Raw genomic sequence first — 19,480 nt, 5'->3', positions numbered from 1 at the left:
GTCTGGAGAAAAAGCCAAACAAATTAAATAAAAAACCCACCACAACAAAAACAACCACCAGATGAGAACAGAACAAAGAAAAAAACAAAAAAACCCTGAAACTAACCAGCAGACCTTACTCACCCAAAACAGTGATCTTTAAGGCAGTACAGATGCTTTTAACTGATAACTGACTAAAAGTCTTGCTTCATTAACAAGATATAATCTAAAACTACTTTGAGGATGTTCCTGTTGCATTTGCCGCAGCGAGGGAAGATGCAAACACTTAAGTATCAGCAAGCTCCAACGTTATTACAGAGCAGTTCACTTTTATACATGTTCCAATAATTATGCCTACTAGTCATAACCTGATTGGCTAAAATCTAGGGATTACATTAACTTAATTCGTCTAGCAACAGATATTCAGTATAATCAGTAATTGGCTTATGCATATTACAAAACTTAAGCTCATTATTGGTTACAATTTAACTACCAACTCCACCCTTAGATCCACATTCTTTTCGTTTCTACATCGCTTTTTCTCAACGGACTGCTGACCGCAAGGCTTTTTGGTCGTTACACACTAAATGTCAAGGTCCTTATAACTTTGCAAGTCAGTGTCTTGCTTGTGGTTCACATGAGCTGAGTTCGCTGCTTATCTAACTCTTGTTCTGCTAACTGTATTAGATTTACATGACCCCTACTATCTAACCATCCCTCCACAATTCCCCCCTTTTTGTTTTTGCGCAAACCAAGCGCACAATTAACAATATAGCAACAATCACAGACAGTATCGTTAATCCATGCAAAAGTAGATTTCTCAGCCATCCTAATTCCCACAAAAATCCATATGTGCAGATTGAGGCCTGAAAACCAAATTTTTGGGTCTAATCATTTTATACTATTAGATAATGTTAACCATTATATCTTACAGTGCTAATTCTTAAATTATGCACTTGTTTTTCAGGGCACTGGCTAAATCCTAAATCAGGCCTTGTACGTTATCTGAGACTGTTCTTTTGGAAGTGTTGTTTTACTTGATTTTGCTCATAAGCATTATAATTCAGTTTCAATGGTATTACATATATTTAGCACTCTGATAACATAAAATACAGGTTCAGATATCAGTTAAGGAGATTATTTGAATACAATAACATAAGAATAATGAGGATCCACAACGTGCATGTAGTCACTCACAAGAAACAAAACTAGAGGCCTCTCACTTCAGGGTACTCACAATAAACAATCACCTGCCTAAATTAGGCAAGGGCTCATTCAAGACAAGGACTCTAGTTTACAGACCTGCAGCTCCGAGAAGATCACTCAAGGGGCATCTTCGGCGGGAACCCTGTTTTCCGGTCTAGTCAGATGTGGCTGTGGGCATTACAACATAGCTCTGGGCACGTCTTGTTGAGGACCCTGTCAATTGACTGAGGGTCCCACCCCTTCTGTCCCAAGAGCTGGTAGAGGTGAAGTCACCCTGCCCCGAGACCAGGGAGGATGTGACCTGGGGACAGGTAATAAAGAGCCATCAACGGCCCCATTGAAGGCTCTAAATCTTAGGGGAATGTGCAACTGCCACACAATCCACCTTGCGACCACAGTCATGATCTGACAGGCTACTTTGGAGTGGTGGTGCAGTCACCTCTTGCCTCCAAAGTCAAAAGGGGGCATTCTGTTGGTGAGTTTGAATGTCCATTGTGGATCATCATACTCTACATGCCATTTTCCTGTTATAAATTATCATTACAAACCAACTTACAATAAAATAGAATAATACAAATTACAACAATTAAGGAAAACAAATGCACTGAAAGTTTTTTCACCAGTTCATTCCTAATCCAAATAATTAAAAACTGTATCATTCTCATATGATAGTGCCTCTAATTTACAGGGGGTCCCGTACAAATTCAAAACATCTTCTGTGGTTATTTTAGATACCTTGCATATTAAGACCCAGAATGGAAACAAAATCTAAATTACTCTGAACCACTCCTCCATTCCTCATCACTGATAAAACAGGTGAAACTTCCCTGACAAACAATTGTCAATTAATTTCTTATAAATACATACAGGAGGGATCTCAACAAAATACTGCTGCATTTGATTAAGTTTAATCCAATCCTTGTTTTCCAGCAGTTGACCTTCTGGTGGTATCCATGCACCATCTACCCAATGCATGTCATTGTTACTGCACTGTTGCAAGAGATAATACCCGAATAGGCTAAGAAAATATTAATTGGAGTGAGGGGCCTGCTGCTGTCATAACAGTACTTGCATTTTGTTGTAACTTCTTTAGCTGCCCCAAGGTAACATCATTGGCCTCTTCCTTTGGTCTCTTCTGTTGCTTTCTGCTGCAGGGACAGACATTGCATCTCTGGCACTGGATTCTTGCACTGTTTTTCCAGCTCATAGTGAGATTTAACATATTTCGCAGGAAGTCAGATTGGTCCTGTTGGAAGAAGAACACACACACATCCCCTTCCCCAGGTGATTAATTCTACAGGCCCTTGCTATCAACCAAAATTAGGCTCATTAAGACTTACATCAATTCCCTGCTTTTTTTTTTTTTTTTTTTTTTTTTTAATATCAGTCTGTTAGCATTCTCATCATACTGTCCCACAATAGCCACAGGTTGGTTTTGTGTTGTAACTATAAATAGACAAATATGCAAGTCCAATCGAATGCAGTTAGCTTGTAAGGTTGTCATAAATTTGTTCATCAAAATCTCTAACTCCATTTTGGCTTTCATATTTATTGGATATTGTTTTTCCTTACCAGACTGAAGTCCTATTTAAGTTTTATCAGTGTAGTGTTGGCTTTACCGATACTTCGGCTGCGGGTACTAGTGGAAATACAGCATCTAAAATTTCCTTGGAGATCTCTCACTTGCAGCAAGCAGATCTGCACCATCCAAACATCTTCTTATGGGACATGTAACTGAACAGAATTCTCAGAAAACATTATTTGAGTTTACAATTTACTTAACAAATCTTGACCCAAGAAAGGTATAGGACTTTCTGGCAAATACGAGAATTCATCTGTTAAAACTTTTTTCCAAATTTGGCGTCCTATTGGTTTCAAAAAATGGCCTTTCTTTCTTTCTCAAGATTTCAAAAACTATCACGGTGAATTTAATAAGAAGTCTCTTATAACTAGTTACCACAGAGAAAGTCTATTAAAGAGGTTTTTGCTTTAATTTCCCAGCTTCATTAGAACTACGGATCTGCTGGAGATGCTTTTAAATTTCACCCTCAGACTGCTTCATTCAGTATTACAGTTCTCAACCAGTAACATTGCTGTAGAGGCAGGGGGGAATGCAAGGGGGAATAAAGCCCCCCTTTTCTGCTTAGCAGTGCAGTCAAGGCCACGCAGGTGGTGTAATCGCTGGTGCTAAGGAGGAGTTGCCGGACTGCTGGGTTACAACGAGCTGAGCTTATCTTGCAGCTTGACACAGCACAGGCCTGGGATATTTTGCTCTATTTACTTATTTCTCAAAGTTATGCAGAACAACATTAACTGCCATATAGCACTAAAACCCAGAATTCCACGTTCAAACTACATTTTCCTTTAATCAGAGTATTTCCCAAAAAGTTATTCTAATAAGTAAGGATGCATCCTAAAGGGGATCAAGGTTGTATTTTAGTAGCGGAACCGGTTCCCATTTTGTAATTATCTCCCCAAACAAAATTATTTTGGTACCAAATATATATATATATATATATATATATATATACACAAACTAAAATACTGAGCTCAGATATGAAAACCAAACACCAAGTTCAAATATGCAGATGGATCACAGTTACACTTATTCAAGACAATATCTCAATTTTAGCATTGCACCTTTGGGCTGCTGGCAGCTCAGCCAGGTAGAGGTACCGCTGGATCTCCCTGACAAAACAGGTCAGTGTGTGCTGGAGCCCAAGCAGCACCTGCTCCCCCGCTGCCCTAGCAAGCTGAACTGGGCAAGGCTTTTATATGCGTCTCATTTGAGGTGCTACAACTGTTACCCCAAAACAGGATTCTTTACTTGGTGTGCATACAAAAGAGCCAAATTTAGTACACCGAGATGAGACACAGCCTATCACAGAGTCGCGCAAGTCTGGATGTTGGAATAAAACTAGCATGGTAGAAAGAAAAGTAACAACTGTTACACACGAAATCTTATCATCACATTCACACAGTAAAAAACTGAATTACTCACGTTCTTCTGTATAATCACAAAATGCATATTTTGAGTCAACAGATTCTCACGATTCTGTGAACTTGCTATATTATACAACAGGCAAAGACTTATTAAACTGTAATATGCTTAAGCAGATACCTACAAAGAAAACAGGTTAATAAGGCAAACATCTTGCAGACCTCAGTAAGTTTTCTATGACTTGTGTGTTATCAGTTAATTCTCAGCTTGTTGAAGTTCAAAGCATTCCACTTGTAAAGCTGTCTGAAATTATTTAATGATCTCTTGTAGAGTTTTATTTCTGTCCTGCTCTTCTGGCTTTAAAAACAACATTAATTGCGACAAAGTGTTATACTTCAAGGTTCTATTCTCTGGCCACTTTTCCCATACATCTAACTTACACAGCAACCACCACTGATTATAATAATTCGCAAGATCTTCCTTCCTCATATAAAACACCTCCCCAAATGTAATTTAGCATTTGACGGGTGGGCTCACCATGGAGACCCGAGTCACTAACTGTGGCCCGTAATTGCGACAGCAGCTCCCAATCTAGGGCAGTGATGGTGGCGTTCAGGCCACCAGCAGTGGGAGAATATATCACTGGGAAGGCAACGGCCAGGGCCTCAGCCGCCTCTCTGTCCCCTGACATCCAAGCTTGATTGGAAATCTCTTGCCACAACTTCTGCCGTTCGCTCGCCATCCGCTCTGCATCGCCCCTCGTATCAGTGTCTTCAGAGTCCATAGGCGCGCGAGCCTTCCCCTCCCCTTCGGGGGGAGATGGCCAGTCCTCCTCGCTCGGTTGACCGGGAGACGGCATAGGAGGCGCAGAAGGAACTGAACTGGCGAATGAACCCGACGGCAGGAAAACAACATTAGTGGCAGGGGGCAACGGGCATGACGAGGCAAAAGCCGAACCCTCTCCAGTGGCTGCATTAGTGGCCGATGGGGAAGTTAGGGCTGCCGAGGCGGCATGGGCAGCCTTTTGCTCCACATGATATTGTTTTAAGGCATTTGTTACCACCCGCCAGGGCCGTCCCAACTTCCTAGCTGCCTTTTTCCTCCTCGATAGCTGCATTCCACAATTTTTCTCCAAAGCGACACCACTCCTCTACATCAAAAACCTCATTAGGATCCTTAAAACAACCCTTGGCTACTCCATACGTGAGCAACCCTGCTAACTCCTTGTCTAAATCAATATCCTTAAGCTGACGCTTCCGTAAGAAGCACTTAAACAAATCATAAGCCACTTCTCTATCCATACCTTCTTACCTCAGCGCGCTGTTGCAGCCCTTGCAAGACGTCGGCGGCTTTAGCGGCGGAACCCTTCCTTAAGGTCGTTCCGGGCACGGAGTCCGGCTCTTCTGCCTCTCGTGCTGCTTCGAGACCACTGTCCCTTACTCACTGGACCGTGCTCAACCGTGGCTGCAGGGCTTTCTTTTTTTGTCCCTGTTTGGGCGCCATTTGTCGCATTTGCCGCAGCGAGGGAAGACGCAAACATTTAATATAAGTATCAGCAAGCTCCAACGTTATTACAGAGCAGTTCACTTTTATACATGTTCCAATAATTATGCCTACTAGTCATAACCTGATTGGCTAAAATCTAGGGATTACATTAACTTAATTCGTCTAGCAACAGATATTCAGTATAATCAGTAATTGGCTTATGCATATTACAAAACTTAAGCTCATTATTGGTTACAATTTAACTACCAACTCCACCCTTAGATCCACATTCTTTTTGTTTCTACATCGCTTTTTCTCAACGGACTGCTGACCGCAAGGCTTTTTGGTCGTTACACACTAAATGTCAAGGTCCTTATAACTTTGCAAGTCAGTGTCTTGCTTGTGGTTCACATGAGCTGAGTTCGCTGCTTATCTAACTCTTGTTCTGCTAACTGTATTAGATTTACATGACCCCTACTATCTAACCGTCCCTCCACGTGTTCCAGGTGAAGTAAGTAAAAGTTTTGAGCTAAAGACAGAACTCAACTACTAAGCGTTTAATTTCAGCAGGAGTAACTACAGACTAAAATGTTTCATGCCTTGCCAAGAAGTTTGTGAGACACTGGGGATGAGGTGGGATGTCCTTTCATTGCATCTTTGACATATTTCCTCACTTGAGCCAGATACCCTGACTCGTTCCCTGTCAAAGGGGACACTCAGAGCCAAGGGAAGGAAATGAGAGGACAACTACACTGGACATTTTAGAAGTAGCTATTGGCCTCAAAGGAGTTGTCAAATGCCTGCTCAACTTGAACTCATTCTTTCAATTTACTGGGAAACCAGAAGAAAATGAACTTTTTTTTTTTCCCTGTTCTCTGCCTCACTTTTTCTATCACTTCTAAGCAGTCTTCTTTGCAGGCAAATACTGTTATGAGACTTGAAGAAAAAATAATACTCCTGCTTTGGATTAAGCTCCAAGAGTATTCAGAACCTTAAAGTAACTTTTCTCGGTGGTAAGGCTTTACACAGGTAGGATATAATCATCCTAGGAAGGCTACTGACTCTTTTCTATATGCTCCAAACAGATGGTCTGCGAAGCAGTGCTGCCCAAAGGACTTATGTTGTTAAATTACTTATATGACAATTTGCTATAATGAGAGATTTTTTTGATTCTAGAAGGACCTTGTTTTAGCGGCATAGAGATAGTGAGAACCTGTAGTAAAAAGGAACGTACAGAAGCAAACAAAGTGCTGGTGTTAGAGGAACCCATGCTGCTGCTTTTTGAGTAATTGAACTGGATGAAATAATGTGAACGACTCTGTCACCTTGTTGGAGCAAACTGCTATTTGGAATCACTGCAGTTTAAGATTTAATTGCTGCTGCTCTTTTAATAGGTGTCCGGGTATTTCTGCCAAAAATGACAGTTTCATGATAGTGGAACATAAATGATTTTGTCTGTGGGGGTCTTGTTCTTCCCTTCCTGTTTTCCTTATCCCATTGGACAGAGAAGAATGTGTCTGAATTTTTATTTATGTTTTTTTTGCAGGGGTGAGTGTATGTATAGGTGTGAGGAGCTCCATTGCAAGGCTCACCTCTATTTTCTGTTGTCTTTTGAAGGTGTAGCCTCTTCTTTTACCAACACCTCTTTTTGCTAAGGAAAGCAGTGTAATACTTAAAAGGAAGCCTTCATTTTTCTACTAAAAATCTGAAACTTTGTTATGCTACTGGACTGAATCTGGTATAATGCAGTTGGTTCAGTTTTGACTGTTCTCTGGGAAGGCTGAAAGGTTTTATTTTTCAGTCTGGTTCCTGCTGCTGCAGAGTTACTGATTACACTTTTAACTTTGATCTGTTTTTCAAAACAGCATAACAAATAGCTTCTTTGGGGAATGCTTTAAAGGACTTGTGTGCCTGTATAATCAGTATTTGGTCAGCAGATTGTTAAAAAAACCCCCTTTTTTTAAAAAAAAAAAAGGCCGATTTTAGGACTGATTAATAACAAAGATAATAAACAAAAAAACCAACCAAAGCCCCCAAAACTTTGAGGTTTAGTGTAATTGGTTACTGCTCATTAAACCAAAAGTTTCTTAGAGCAGCTAGGTGTTAAACTTTTCTGTCAGACTTGACTATGGCTTAAGAGTTTCTCTAGTTGGTAGTATAGAGAAGAAATTAATTGTAGGTGGTGACGGCGATATGATTCCTTTGCCTAGCTGTGAAAAGAGAACTTATTAAATCTTAGTCGTCTGTCATATCTAAGCTCCCAAAATAGCTGTATCTGTTAGCCGCGTCTGCTGCCAACAGTCACTGCTGGTTTAGCTGTACTCCTTTGTGTAGAGCAAGTGGTAGCCAGTGTAAATATATACAAAAACACTAGGAAAACATGGCATGCATCTTAGGAAGAGATTAAATTGTGTTGCAGATCTTAGTTGCCTTACTCTTTAATGCACTACTACAAGGTAGTCTGCTGTAGTGAGTGGCCTAGGAAAAACTACTGCATTTCAGCTTGGAGTTTTAGATTAATGTAAATCACAGTAAATTTGCAAAGAAAGGAATTCACCTCTCTCCACAATAGTGTTGATACTGTGTGGTCCACTTTAATCATATGTACTACCATGGTATAGGATTAGTAAGAGTATATTAATATGAAAGTGCCTTTAATGGAAAGAGGAGAGGAATATATGGAGTTAACATAAGAATACTAAAGAATAAAAAGATTCAGAAGTAAAAAACCCTGTTAAAATAACTTCAATTGATAAATAGGAATATTAAGCAATTGAGCCCATGGGAGATGAGCTTTCAGCTCTGGTTACACTTTTTCGTGTGAAAACAAGTCTGGGGGTATGTGCAGCCTTTGGGCTCAAATCCCCAAATCTGTAGCCCCAGTACACCTATGTCATTAAAGTTATTCTTATATAATGTTCAAGCCATGTCTAGATTTGTACAGCAGTTGCTATTTGAATGAAAGATACTGTGTTTTGCATAATATAATTGAATTAGCAGGATAGCTTTTCTGAAAGGTAAAAATAGCAGCAACGAGGTACAGATTTATTCTCTTATGGCAGGAGAAAAGACACACATTATATCCAGGAATTCTGTCCTTGCTAATGGTTTGGTTATATTTCTGGTACTTATAGATTGAATGCTGTTTTCAGCGGTTTTCCTGGCTGTAGCAAAGGCTCTGGACTTTGGAAGCTATTGAGGGAAAAGTAAAACCTAGAAACAGTTTCAATGAAGCTTCCACTGAAGTGAAAGAAGACCATAGGCTAGAAAAGGTCTGATCAGTGGGAGGAAGGGAAGGAACCCCAACAAACCAACGTTAAATAATACTTCACTTAAAAACAGAGATGATGCTGGTGTGGAAAAGATGAACAAAAAGCACCTAGAAGCATAACACTAGGACAAATGTCATCTGTCGTGAGAACAGAGTAGAGATTCAGTCCGAGGGACATGACATTATGGGAAGAACAATGAAAGATGGATCTGGTAATAGCAGAAAAACTTGGGAAGAAACACAAGCTGGTCTAGAGAGAAACTGGCTTTGAAGGAGGGGTAATAGGAGGCTGAGCCCTTCTACTGAGTAGAAAACCAAGGAACTGCCCTGTCATCTTCAGAGAATGGCATGAAAGCACTGATGGAGGTAAAAGCAAGCTCACAGGTGAAAATGGGCCTGCCTCAATATTTGCATAGTGTCAATCTTCTTGCTATCAACAGCAAACACTTTGGACTTTCTGGCATTAATAATAGCTGCTGCCAGGGGTAATCTCCTGTCTGCTTCCCTCTGTCCTGGCAGAGCACAAGGAGTTTGGGATTTACTACTTTATCCTGCTTTAACTGGTGTAGCTGGAAGAGCTGGTAGTGGGAGAAGCTTGTGACACTGAAGTGCTTCGTGTGTGCTAGTGTGCAGCAGGGCCACTGCCTGCCCTCCTGTGGGGTGGAAAACAGCAGCTGCTGCTTGGTCTGCCTGCTTTAGCCATGGATTCTCTAGCAGCCTTGTGGGCTGGCACAGAGTTTGATGGGGAGGGCACAGACCAGGAGCAGAGCTGTTCAAAGGACAGACTTCTTAGAGGCTGTCCCCCAGCCCCCCTTGTCACACTCCAGCACTTGGACCAGGTTCTTGGAGAGGCCTCATGGATGGGAGGGTGTCACGTTTAATACCCAATTTACTTGAAGATGGTTGATGTCACATGGCATTTCTGATTTAGATTGATATAAAGTACACTGAAAACACAACACAGGTGAGTTGCACTTTGCAAAATACAGCAATTGTAGTACTCATTTCAATCACAATTCCAGTATGATTCCCATTACTGGTCCCTGTCGTGTCCTCACCGTCACCATGCAGGGTGTCCCGTCACTGAGAAGGAAGCTCAAGCCTGTCGCTCTCATAGAAATTTTTTTGGTAGTTGTCTGGGGCTTATAGTCTATATATTTGCTCCCCCAGTGCTGGTCTGGCCCACTCAGGGAGACATCCACATCACCTGGGGAGGAGCATTGACACCACCAGTTCATCTGCTCAACTGTTGAGGGTTGTTTATCTAAAATAAAGGCTGCCCACCCCCACCCCACCCTGGTCCCCTTTGTGTTGAGATAGTCACTGTCTTTGCAACAGCTGCCTTCCTCGTGCCCTGAGCTTCACAAGCACATCACCCTTGCCCACCTCAGCCTTATTCCATTTTAGGGGCTTACTGGTAAGTCACACCTACGTGAAACCAATCCCCAAAAAACCACAAAAGCAAGAAAAAGCAAACATCTCTTCCTCAACAACCTCTTAGGGAGTTAGGGTTAAAGCATCCCATTTAACACCATCCTTTAGTATTTCTAAACACACATCTGTTTTCTACAGCATATCTTAATCTACTCTTACTAGGCTATGTAGAAACTGTAATGCAAAGGAGGATAAATAGAATCAAATCAGAGTTATTCAGAAGTGCTGTAAGCATATTATTCTTGCAGTGCACTAACTTCTCCATGTATTTGCCCTGGGCCACTGTTCAGTTGTTGTCTGTAGGATTTTTCAGTCCTCTGCCCTCTGCTGCCCAGTGCCAGAACTCCTTAAATCGCTGATGGTATGATAGGGCTAAACCGTGTTTTCCTCTGGACATCACATACGTGAATGAATGTTTTCCCAGGCAAAAACCATCATTCACTCTTCAGCAGGCAACTAGCTTGTCAGGAAAATGTGGTTTTAAACATTCATCAAAGTTCAGAAAGGATCATCTGACAACAGATGAACACAGATTTTTCCAAACATAAAAACACATCTTTGGAGCAAGTTTCCTTGCTTATCAAACAGGCTCTGCTTGGGGTATGCAAATTCTGCATTTTTTTAAAATGTAGATAAAGCAAGGGTGATTATAAGTATTTGAGTTGATCAATGTTTTCTGCTGTTGTGTTTGGATTTAAAAAAAAAAAAAAAGACTAAACGAGATCACCATCAACTCTTATGCAAAAAGAAGTGTTACTGAAAATTCAGTTTTTACTTTTTGAGAAGCCTTCACTTTCATGGTATGTATCAAAGTATATTGTATTTAATATTATGCCTGTTTCCAAAAATGAGTACTACATGATCATAGAGGAAGAAAACCAATTAACTAGAACCTCATTGTTCTGTCTTAACCATGTTTTTACTGGGTAACAGTACCTTAACAATTCAAATACGATTGCTATTGTTTTCTGAAGTGAGACCCCTGAAATTTAGAGCCAGAAGGTCTCTCTTTTTGAAAGGAGAAAAGTGTATGTTTTAAGGCTTTGTGCTTTAATTAAAGGTTTTCTGGCAGCTGAGATTCTTGCATTATTTTTCAGAGCACATATGAGTCAGTGTGGTATAGATATGATGGCTTTGTGTTGCATTTTTTTAGAGTGGTGGTAATAAAAGCGAGAAAACAAACTTCTGAGTATTATTTTTAATTTTACACAATTCATGTTTACAATTCTCACTATTCAATATTTTGTATAAAATCAAATACAATATGCAATATTTTCAAATGAGACACAAATGCATATTGAACTACTTAATATTACAAGATAATATGAAGCTTTATCTTAAAAATACCTTCAGCAAAATAAACTCCCATTCTGTCAATCCAAGTTAAAAAAATATGATTAGAAATATACAATTTAAAAATAATCAGGATGAACAGTACTGATTTGTCAAGGAATTTTAGATCTTGGTAGTCTGTACATGAGTTTACACAAGACAAACAGTCTGCAAACCATTAATATAAAAACTGCAGTGCAACAAACTGGTGAAAATCACTTTTTTTTTTTTTCCTATTTTAATGCATGAGTCTCTACAAATATATTTTTCTTTCAAATCAGCAGCACTTCCTCTGTTGTCATACTGGGGCAAAACCACAAGGTCTGGGTTAACATCTGAGTTACGTTACTGATGCTGTAATGGAAGTTAGCAGTTTGACCCAAGATATTACAGCTTTTGAGTGTGTTGCATACTTTTGAATAAGAGATCAAGGGAGAATCCATCTGCCATGTATTTGAAAGAGAGAAAAGGATTTCAAAGGGAGAACTACTTATTGATGACAGCAGAAATAACTTCGTCCAGCTGCTCTGTGGTAACAACAGTGATGCAGCTGATGTCACATGTTCCATTTTGGCACTTAATACTTCACAATTCAAAAAATATTTAGAAACCAAGGACTCCCTCACCCATGCCCACTCTTCATTCTTGTACTTAAGACAGCTTTGGTATGGTATATCAAAAATGCTAGACAAAATGCTAAAAATTCAGAAGAACAAACTAAGCCATACATTTAGATGGGATAAAAAGAGGTAATGAGGTAATTTTACATATAAGGGTGTTTTGAGAGTTTGAATGTAAAATCCCTTTGACATTTATGTGTTTCTCAGTAAGATACTGGGTGGTAGAAGTGGCATCCTGAGACACGCTAATGCCAAACATGCAGTTTTACTTTAGCTAGAGTTGCTATTCTGTGTGTTTGTGCATTTGTTTTATGCAAATTTACTTCTGATGAACCTGAAAATGCTAATGGCTCTGCTGGTTACTTTAAAAATGGCAAATTCCAATTTGGAGTTTGGAAGGGGTGTGAAATAGAATGATTACTTTTAGGTTAAAAACAAAGGTTCTAAAAGAAGAAGCTCAGCTGAGAGAAGGGCAGAGCCAAACACGATAAATATTACTAAATCTTTCTTGTTTTGACTCTCACCCTCTCACCTCACTAGTTTCATCCCTTTTGCCTTCTAAAGTAAGAATTTTCTTTGAAAATAAACACAGATTTTTATTTGCACAATATACCTACTGTTGTGGTTACCTATACTTCAGCTTTTGCTGAAAAAAAAAAAAAAGGACAAATTTCAAGCACTGTATTGGGGTGAATTCAGTCTTTCTCTTTTAGGTGCTTGTCATCTAGAAGAAAATGGTGAGAGTGAAGATTAAGAGATGAAGAAAAATATTTGGGGTCTGAGCCTCAATGGTCCTTTATTTTGCACCATACAAGCCTCTTCTGGTTTTGTATGCATATTTGCAAATTTTGACTACCCAAACTCATGGATGCCACCTGTAAGCTTGCTTACACTTCACATCCTGCTCCCTTTCCGACTCATGATGCTCTTGCCACAAAATGTTTTCAAGCCAATGTACTAATTCATATTGGTGTTCAGAGATCACCACCCTAGCAGAAAGCTCAATTTTTATTTAAACCATGTAGATTGCAATTAGTCATTGAACCTGTCCATTTACATTAAAGAAAAGAAAATTATCCCCCTTGCAGAGGTAATCTGTATCCCCTTAAAAACTTGAGTTATTCCATCGCTAACATTTCCGTTCTCTCAATTTCTTTTAGTTTCTACTGGAAGAGTAACTAAATAAACTGATAAGTATATCACGATTAAGGCGACGTGGTAACAGTCCTTGTCTGAGGGATATGCAGCTATACACTTGATTTGGCAGACAAGGGTACACCACTGCAAAGCCAGCTTTGAGACTTCACAATGTGAAAAGTGGTAGGGAAAAAAAAGCTGCCAGTGTTTGAAGACAGTCAGACTTGTAGTGGATAAAAATTTCACTCTCAGATGGATTCCTCGAAAAATTACACTGCTTTTTACCACAGGTTTTAAAGTGTTAATTTGATGTTAAAAACTATACCTGCCCCTGAGTTCCACTACCCATCTCAGTTGTGCAGCAAGCTTATTTTCCCCTTTTTGTTGGCTGCACTCTTATTAGGTGTCTCGAACCTAAAAAACAGTGACATCCATATGTTATCAAGTGTACCAATAAAACCTAGGAAAAATTCTTACCTTTATGATATGGTAATCTAAAGTTTCACCTAAAAGACTTGAAGATAGGAAAAGAAACAGTAATGATATTTCAATATGACAGCACTGCTTTAAATGGTAAGCTGTTTTTCCTTCCCCTTAAAATCGTACCAGATTTAAAGCAATTACAACTAGTTAAAATAGCCATTGGTTGTGAACAACTAAAAATTATTACTATTAAAAACAAGTTAATTGGTTATAGTTATTTTTTTCAAAATAAACCACACAACCTTTGAAAATAAAGCACTCTTTGGTGGACAATAGTTACTTTGTGTACTCAATACTGCAGCTTCATAAAAAACTTCATACAAAATAAGAAAGAATAGCCAGTTAACACAGGAGAGTACCAATACTATAAGAAAAAAGCTTTTGTGGTTGATTTTCAGTCTCAAGGGGAGACTTGAGCCCAGTCTGAATGGACAACACAGATTTATATACTTAAAAGCTCCCACCGTCTGGTAATTTCTGGTGGTCAGCAGCAAAGTGATTGCCATCACAATTTATACACATGCATCATACATACTAGCAAGCCCTCTTTATAATAGAGAGCTTAAGTATTTACACCTGAGTCTGAATGTACACAGATTTTGTTGGTTTTGTTTGAGGAAGTGTTAGCACATACAGAAAGTGCGTACCAAGCATGTTGACAGTTCATTTTATTCTACAAGTATGGAAGAGATTCTTCTGTTTTGCTTTTGCTGAAAAACTGAGCCAAGGTTATCTTCCTTGCATTGCATCAAGTCCTCTCTAGTCACATCCCCTTCACTCCTGAATATCCTCTTCAACACTGTTTGCTTATTTGAAATTTAACGCAATACTGTTCTAGTCCGTGAGATGGATTGGCTGCTGAAATAAAACATATTCGAGGAAAAAAGTTAAATATGTAGTCAATATGTTTTTCAAGCAAACATTTCTGGTGAGGTAAAATGAGCAAACGATACTTCAAAGAAAGAAGCAGAAGATAAAAGTCACTGTACTTAAGAACACAGTGATATTGGCTGTAAAGAAAGCACGGACTGGTCTTATCACAGACAATATGAAGAAAGGTTCTGTTCCATACAGAAAAGCAAGAGAGGATTCAAAGTACCATAATTTCATTAAGCACATTTGCTGTAAAGCTTTGCTTTTCTCTCTGTCCCTCTGAGGTATCAGACTGTAGGAAAAGTAGAAAAAATAGTAAAGAAACATTAATTCTTTTAAAGCTAGATTTAGATTACATATAGACAAGCTCTGAAATGCTGCAGGTAGTTTTCAGTGTTTGACCAAGGGTGCAGAAGGCTGCTTTATAATTGCCAGCGAAGCAAAAGCATATGAGGTTTTTAAAGCATATTCCTCTTTCTTAGTTTTTGTGATAGACCTTTCTGGTTAAAAGAAGTAAAGGAATCTATACTGTACAGTTTTTGTACATTTTCCCCCATACTCCAAATTATTTTTTCATTTTAACTTGACCTGCATTCCCTTAAGCACCTCTACCTAGCAAAATTCCTTCACCATTCAAGATTTCATTTCTAATCACCTAGTTACTATATACATAATCCTAATTCTGTTATGTGTGGTAACATGGAAAAGACTTTAATTTGTGTCTTACTGAATCATGTTGGTTTGGATCTGATGTATGCACCTTGCTAAAATACAAACTTCTCAGTAACTGGCAAATTATGTCTTAACTGGAGAAACAAGGGCATCCACAGAAGAAGGCTGTGAGTAATGCTCTAGTAATGTGATTTCTTGCAATTCAACAACAGTGTTATTTCAGTAACAAGGTATAATGTGTTATGTCCACCAGTACTGGTCTTTTGTAGATGGTACCTGACATCTGAAAACGTTCTGCACAGGAAACGTGGTGAATGGTTACCAATAGGATTGAAATTCCCTAAATTCTCTTTGCAAAGCCAGAACTGAGTGTTCTATCTCCAAGTGCCTGTTTTGGCTGAAAAATCTTTCTGGCAGCATTCTAATCATAGTGTCTCCAACAGTCTGAAGGATGAAATGGCGAATGAATTAACCAGCTCTGTGGATTATACTGTGTTAGGATGGGTCACAAACGTGATCCATCTACAGTAAGAATTGACTAAAATTATCTGAAGCATCGACAAATTAGATTAATGTAGAAATACTGCACGATGTTTCCACTGGAACATATCAGACAAGAAAATGAAAAAGGGTACACAGTAATGTTGGAAGTTAAAGAAGGCAACAAGGTCTTGATAAAGACAGATGTTGGTTAGGGCATGGTCTCAATTTTGCAATAATGATTATTCTCTACCCTGCAATCCATTTTATCTGGAATAGGTCAATCAATTTGAGCACTATGAGGTAATGAAAACTGCACAGACTTTGAGAAATTAAAATAAACTTAGATGAAATAACAATGGGATGCTTAAAAAAATGAGTGAGGTTTTGCCAAATGCTACAGGAAAAATAAAAGGACACCTAGAAGATTAACATCAAGGTACTGCATTCTAAGTCCATGAAATTGTGCAGTCATACCAAAATACCCTTTAGAGGGACCAGCACCCAATTAGCCCTCTCAGCTGACAGGATAATTAAGAATTCCAGAGTTGTGACATTTTAGGATAAGTTTCATTATTTGATCCAAGCACAAAGTGACTGAAATTCTTTGACCTCAAAAGTTAGAAGAAAAGAAATAGTACGTGGAATGAAATATTTGTGGTAGAAGTTTTAGAATAGGCATCAAAATATGAAGTAGTTTTTGAAGTTTGAGATCAACCTGATACTTGGTCCTCATAGTCATAAATCTGGCAATACACCTGAGGAATTTATTTCAAAATAACGGAAATCTTCTATGAACTCTATGTTAGAGATGCTGTTTCCTCCGAAGGACATGTATTCTCATCTCATGCAATACAAAGGTCAATTTGGAGGTGTGTTCTCCAGAAACTGAAAATCTCTTGTTCGATTACACATGTGCATGTGTACAGCTACCAAGTGCTGCAAGGAACTTAGAACTGGGAGAGGCATGAAGAACAAAACCAGCATGCAGATTCCCATCAGTTCCGCTTGGACCAAAACTGGCATGGTGAAAATGATAGAAAATTGAGAAAAAAATGAACCAACTAAACAGGAAAACCCTGAGAAATACTTCAGATTTTTAGTAAAACACTCATTTCAGGAAAAAATATCATTTTTTAACATATTGTTATACAAATCAAAATGTAATTCATATAGCCACTGCTAAAAATTCTCTGACTAGAATCTCCTGTGGTCTACTATTTAATGACTATTGCCGTAGCCTGACAGAGTTAATTTTCCGTAACTTCTGTTACCTTCAAGGCAACAGGATGAGGAAGGGAAAAGAAAAGCTCTGTGGAGAAAAACCTACAAAGGAACTTGGAATTTTCAGTGATATATGTAAATCAAGCCACACAACTCCTTTTTATGTTATTTGCCACCTTTTCCCAAGAAAAGTCTCCTCAGCACCCGACATAGCCATTCAAAAGTTTTTCGCTATAAGCACAAGACAAATTCTGGTCAATTGTAATCACTGGAAATTGCTTGGAAAGTGTTTTAAGCTACACTCTCAGGCCTGTCTTTGATAATGATGTGGAGAGGTTCCGTGTCAGGGGCAGGAACACATGCACACACAAAGAAACAAAGCAGTAGTGTGGCCACGTGCTGCTGGGCCAAAGGGCACTTTCACTCTTGCACGAATCCATCCGAATTTCAAATTTCATTAAGCTTTACCAAACGGGTTCAGTTCTGATTATCAGCTGGACTGCCAGCACAAAATCTCGAACCAGTATAAAAATGCATTTTATACACTTCACCTCTCCACTAGTACTGCATCTCAGCTGTCCATCAAATAATCCCTCTTAGTTTTGACTTCATGTACTGACTAATCATTGACTCAACGCTCTGAACAACTTCCACCTCTTACTCCAGGCAGAGGTTTGGTAAAGAAAGGTTTTTTTTTTCCTTTTTGTTACCCTCACCTTCAGTAATTCTGACTCACATCAGGAATTACAATATAAAATTCTCAAAGTTGAAACACTGAGCAACATAAACAAATGACATAAGATTTAAGGTTTCAGATATTCTCAGTACAGGACAGAAACCATAAAATCGTTTCTCATTTCCCATTGCCAGGAGGAGGAGTTCAACTGTGGCCAAAGCTCCTGTCAGCAATGGACACGCCAGCTCAAAGTATTTGCCTAGAAAACAGTTACTGGATCTGTAAAGAGGGTAACTCTCACCTTTGTAAACTGTTTTTTCTTGCAGCAGACCTGGTAGTTCTTTTAGTAATGTCTGTACTGTCAGAAATGCTAGGTTCAGAAGTTTTATTTTTCTGAACACTGGACTGCAGAATTACTCTGGAAAGAGTAGGAAAAAAAAAAAAGATTATATCACCTGAAAGTTTCTAGGAAAACACTGGAAAGAGGATATTACATAAATTGCAGCAGAGCTAACATGTTATCAGCTGGCTTTTCACAAATCATTCTGCCTGAAACACATCCTTCTCTTTATAACATCCTTGTTATAATCACGGTAATGCAAGTTGTTTTATTAGGAGTGTAGCAGTTTGTATTTTTTTTGTTGCTGTTTGGTTTTGTTCCGTTTTTCATTTTTCTTTCAAAAAAAGTATTACATTAATGGTTTTGAATTTCCTGTTAGGTTTTTGGAAGACAAAAAGCTAAGAAATTGTATTTTAAATTACTGTAACAAAACGAAATGATAAAATATGAAGTATGCAACAAAAACACACATTATTTTCCAGACTGACACAGAAAGGAATTCAGAAATGCCCCAAGTAATTCCATTTGTGAAAATCAAAGTCTAAACCTCCTTCAATTAATCATGAGATATTCCCTTCAAATGCAGGAGTCTGGGAAAATCACTGCATATTCTGGCATTTTGCTTTTCCAGGGAATTACTACACCATACTCAAAACTCAGCTTTACGTGCTGGTTGTGCTCAACCACTTCTCTGGAAGAGTCTAGAGCAATATATTGAATATTTCCTTAAACAGGCAGATAAAACCCAATGTTGCTTACATTGATGACAAAAGAATTCCAGATTGCAAAATACAAACAACTACTTTTAGCTACCAGCCAGCTGGTTTGTAGGAAAACCACATCTTCTGTATTTCACCTGTAGTGCAATTATGATACCACAGAGACAAAAAGTGACAACTGGTCAATTGAGTCCACAGATATCTATTTATGGCATCATTTTATACTTCTGTTCCCTAGTCATTCCATCTGTGGAAGTTTCCAACTAAAAAACTATGCATCATTTTAGAGATTAAGAGCTAAGAGTAACTTAGCTATTACTGGTTTTTTGCCCTGCTGTTATTAGACTCTAATTTTCAGGGGCTTCACTGAGTCCATCTGTGTCAGCAAATTATATAGGATTGGAAATCAAAACCTTCATTAAGTTGTATAAACTGCAGCCTGGTTGCTTCATAATCTGAGGCAACTGTTTTCAAGGAATCCTAAATATGAACATAAAATGTAACTTTTGGAGCAAAAGTGGACAAGCACACATGGGAGAAAATGTTAAGTATTTTCACACTGATGTAACAGATTCACCAAAAACAGAAATAGCAAAAACCCTATGCTT

At 38.7% G+C, this 19,480-nt stretch overlaps 1 protein-coding gene across 3 annotated transcripts in view; it reads right to left on the bottom strand.

Annotated features, from left to right (window-relative positions):
* Positions 1-11,604: 11,604 nt before the first annotated feature.
* CDC14B (cell division cycle 14B) overlaps positions 11,605-19,480 on the bottom strand; it is a 47,809-nt gene continuing 39,933 nt past the window's right edge. Inside the window, exons 13-14 of one of the 3 annotated variants that reach the window (XM_065656112.1) lie at positions 18,115-18,231; positions 11,605-14,746 (exon numbers count right to left, since the gene is read on the bottom strand). In XM_065656112.1, the coding sequence (XP_065512184.1) occupies positions 14,707-14,746; positions 18,115-18,231 (157 nt within the window). In that variant the 3' untranslated portion in view covers positions 11,605-14,706. The remainder of the gene's footprint in view (positions 14,747-18,114; positions 18,232-19,480) is intronic. The other 2 variants (XM_065656113.1, XM_065656114.1) reach the window with 2 other exon arrangements.

Source organism: Caloenas nicobarica, chromosome Z, assembly GCF_036013445.1.
Source record: "Caloenas nicobarica isolate bCalNic1 chromosome Z, bCalNic1.hap1, whole genome shotgun sequence".
In the NCBI taxonomy this organism is placed as follows: Eukaryota; Metazoa; Chordata; class Aves; order Columbiformes; family Columbidae; genus Caloenas; species Caloenas nicobarica.
The sequence above is the reverse complement of the archived record's forward strand: the minus strand, read 5'-3'. Positions and strand labels throughout refer to the sequence as shown.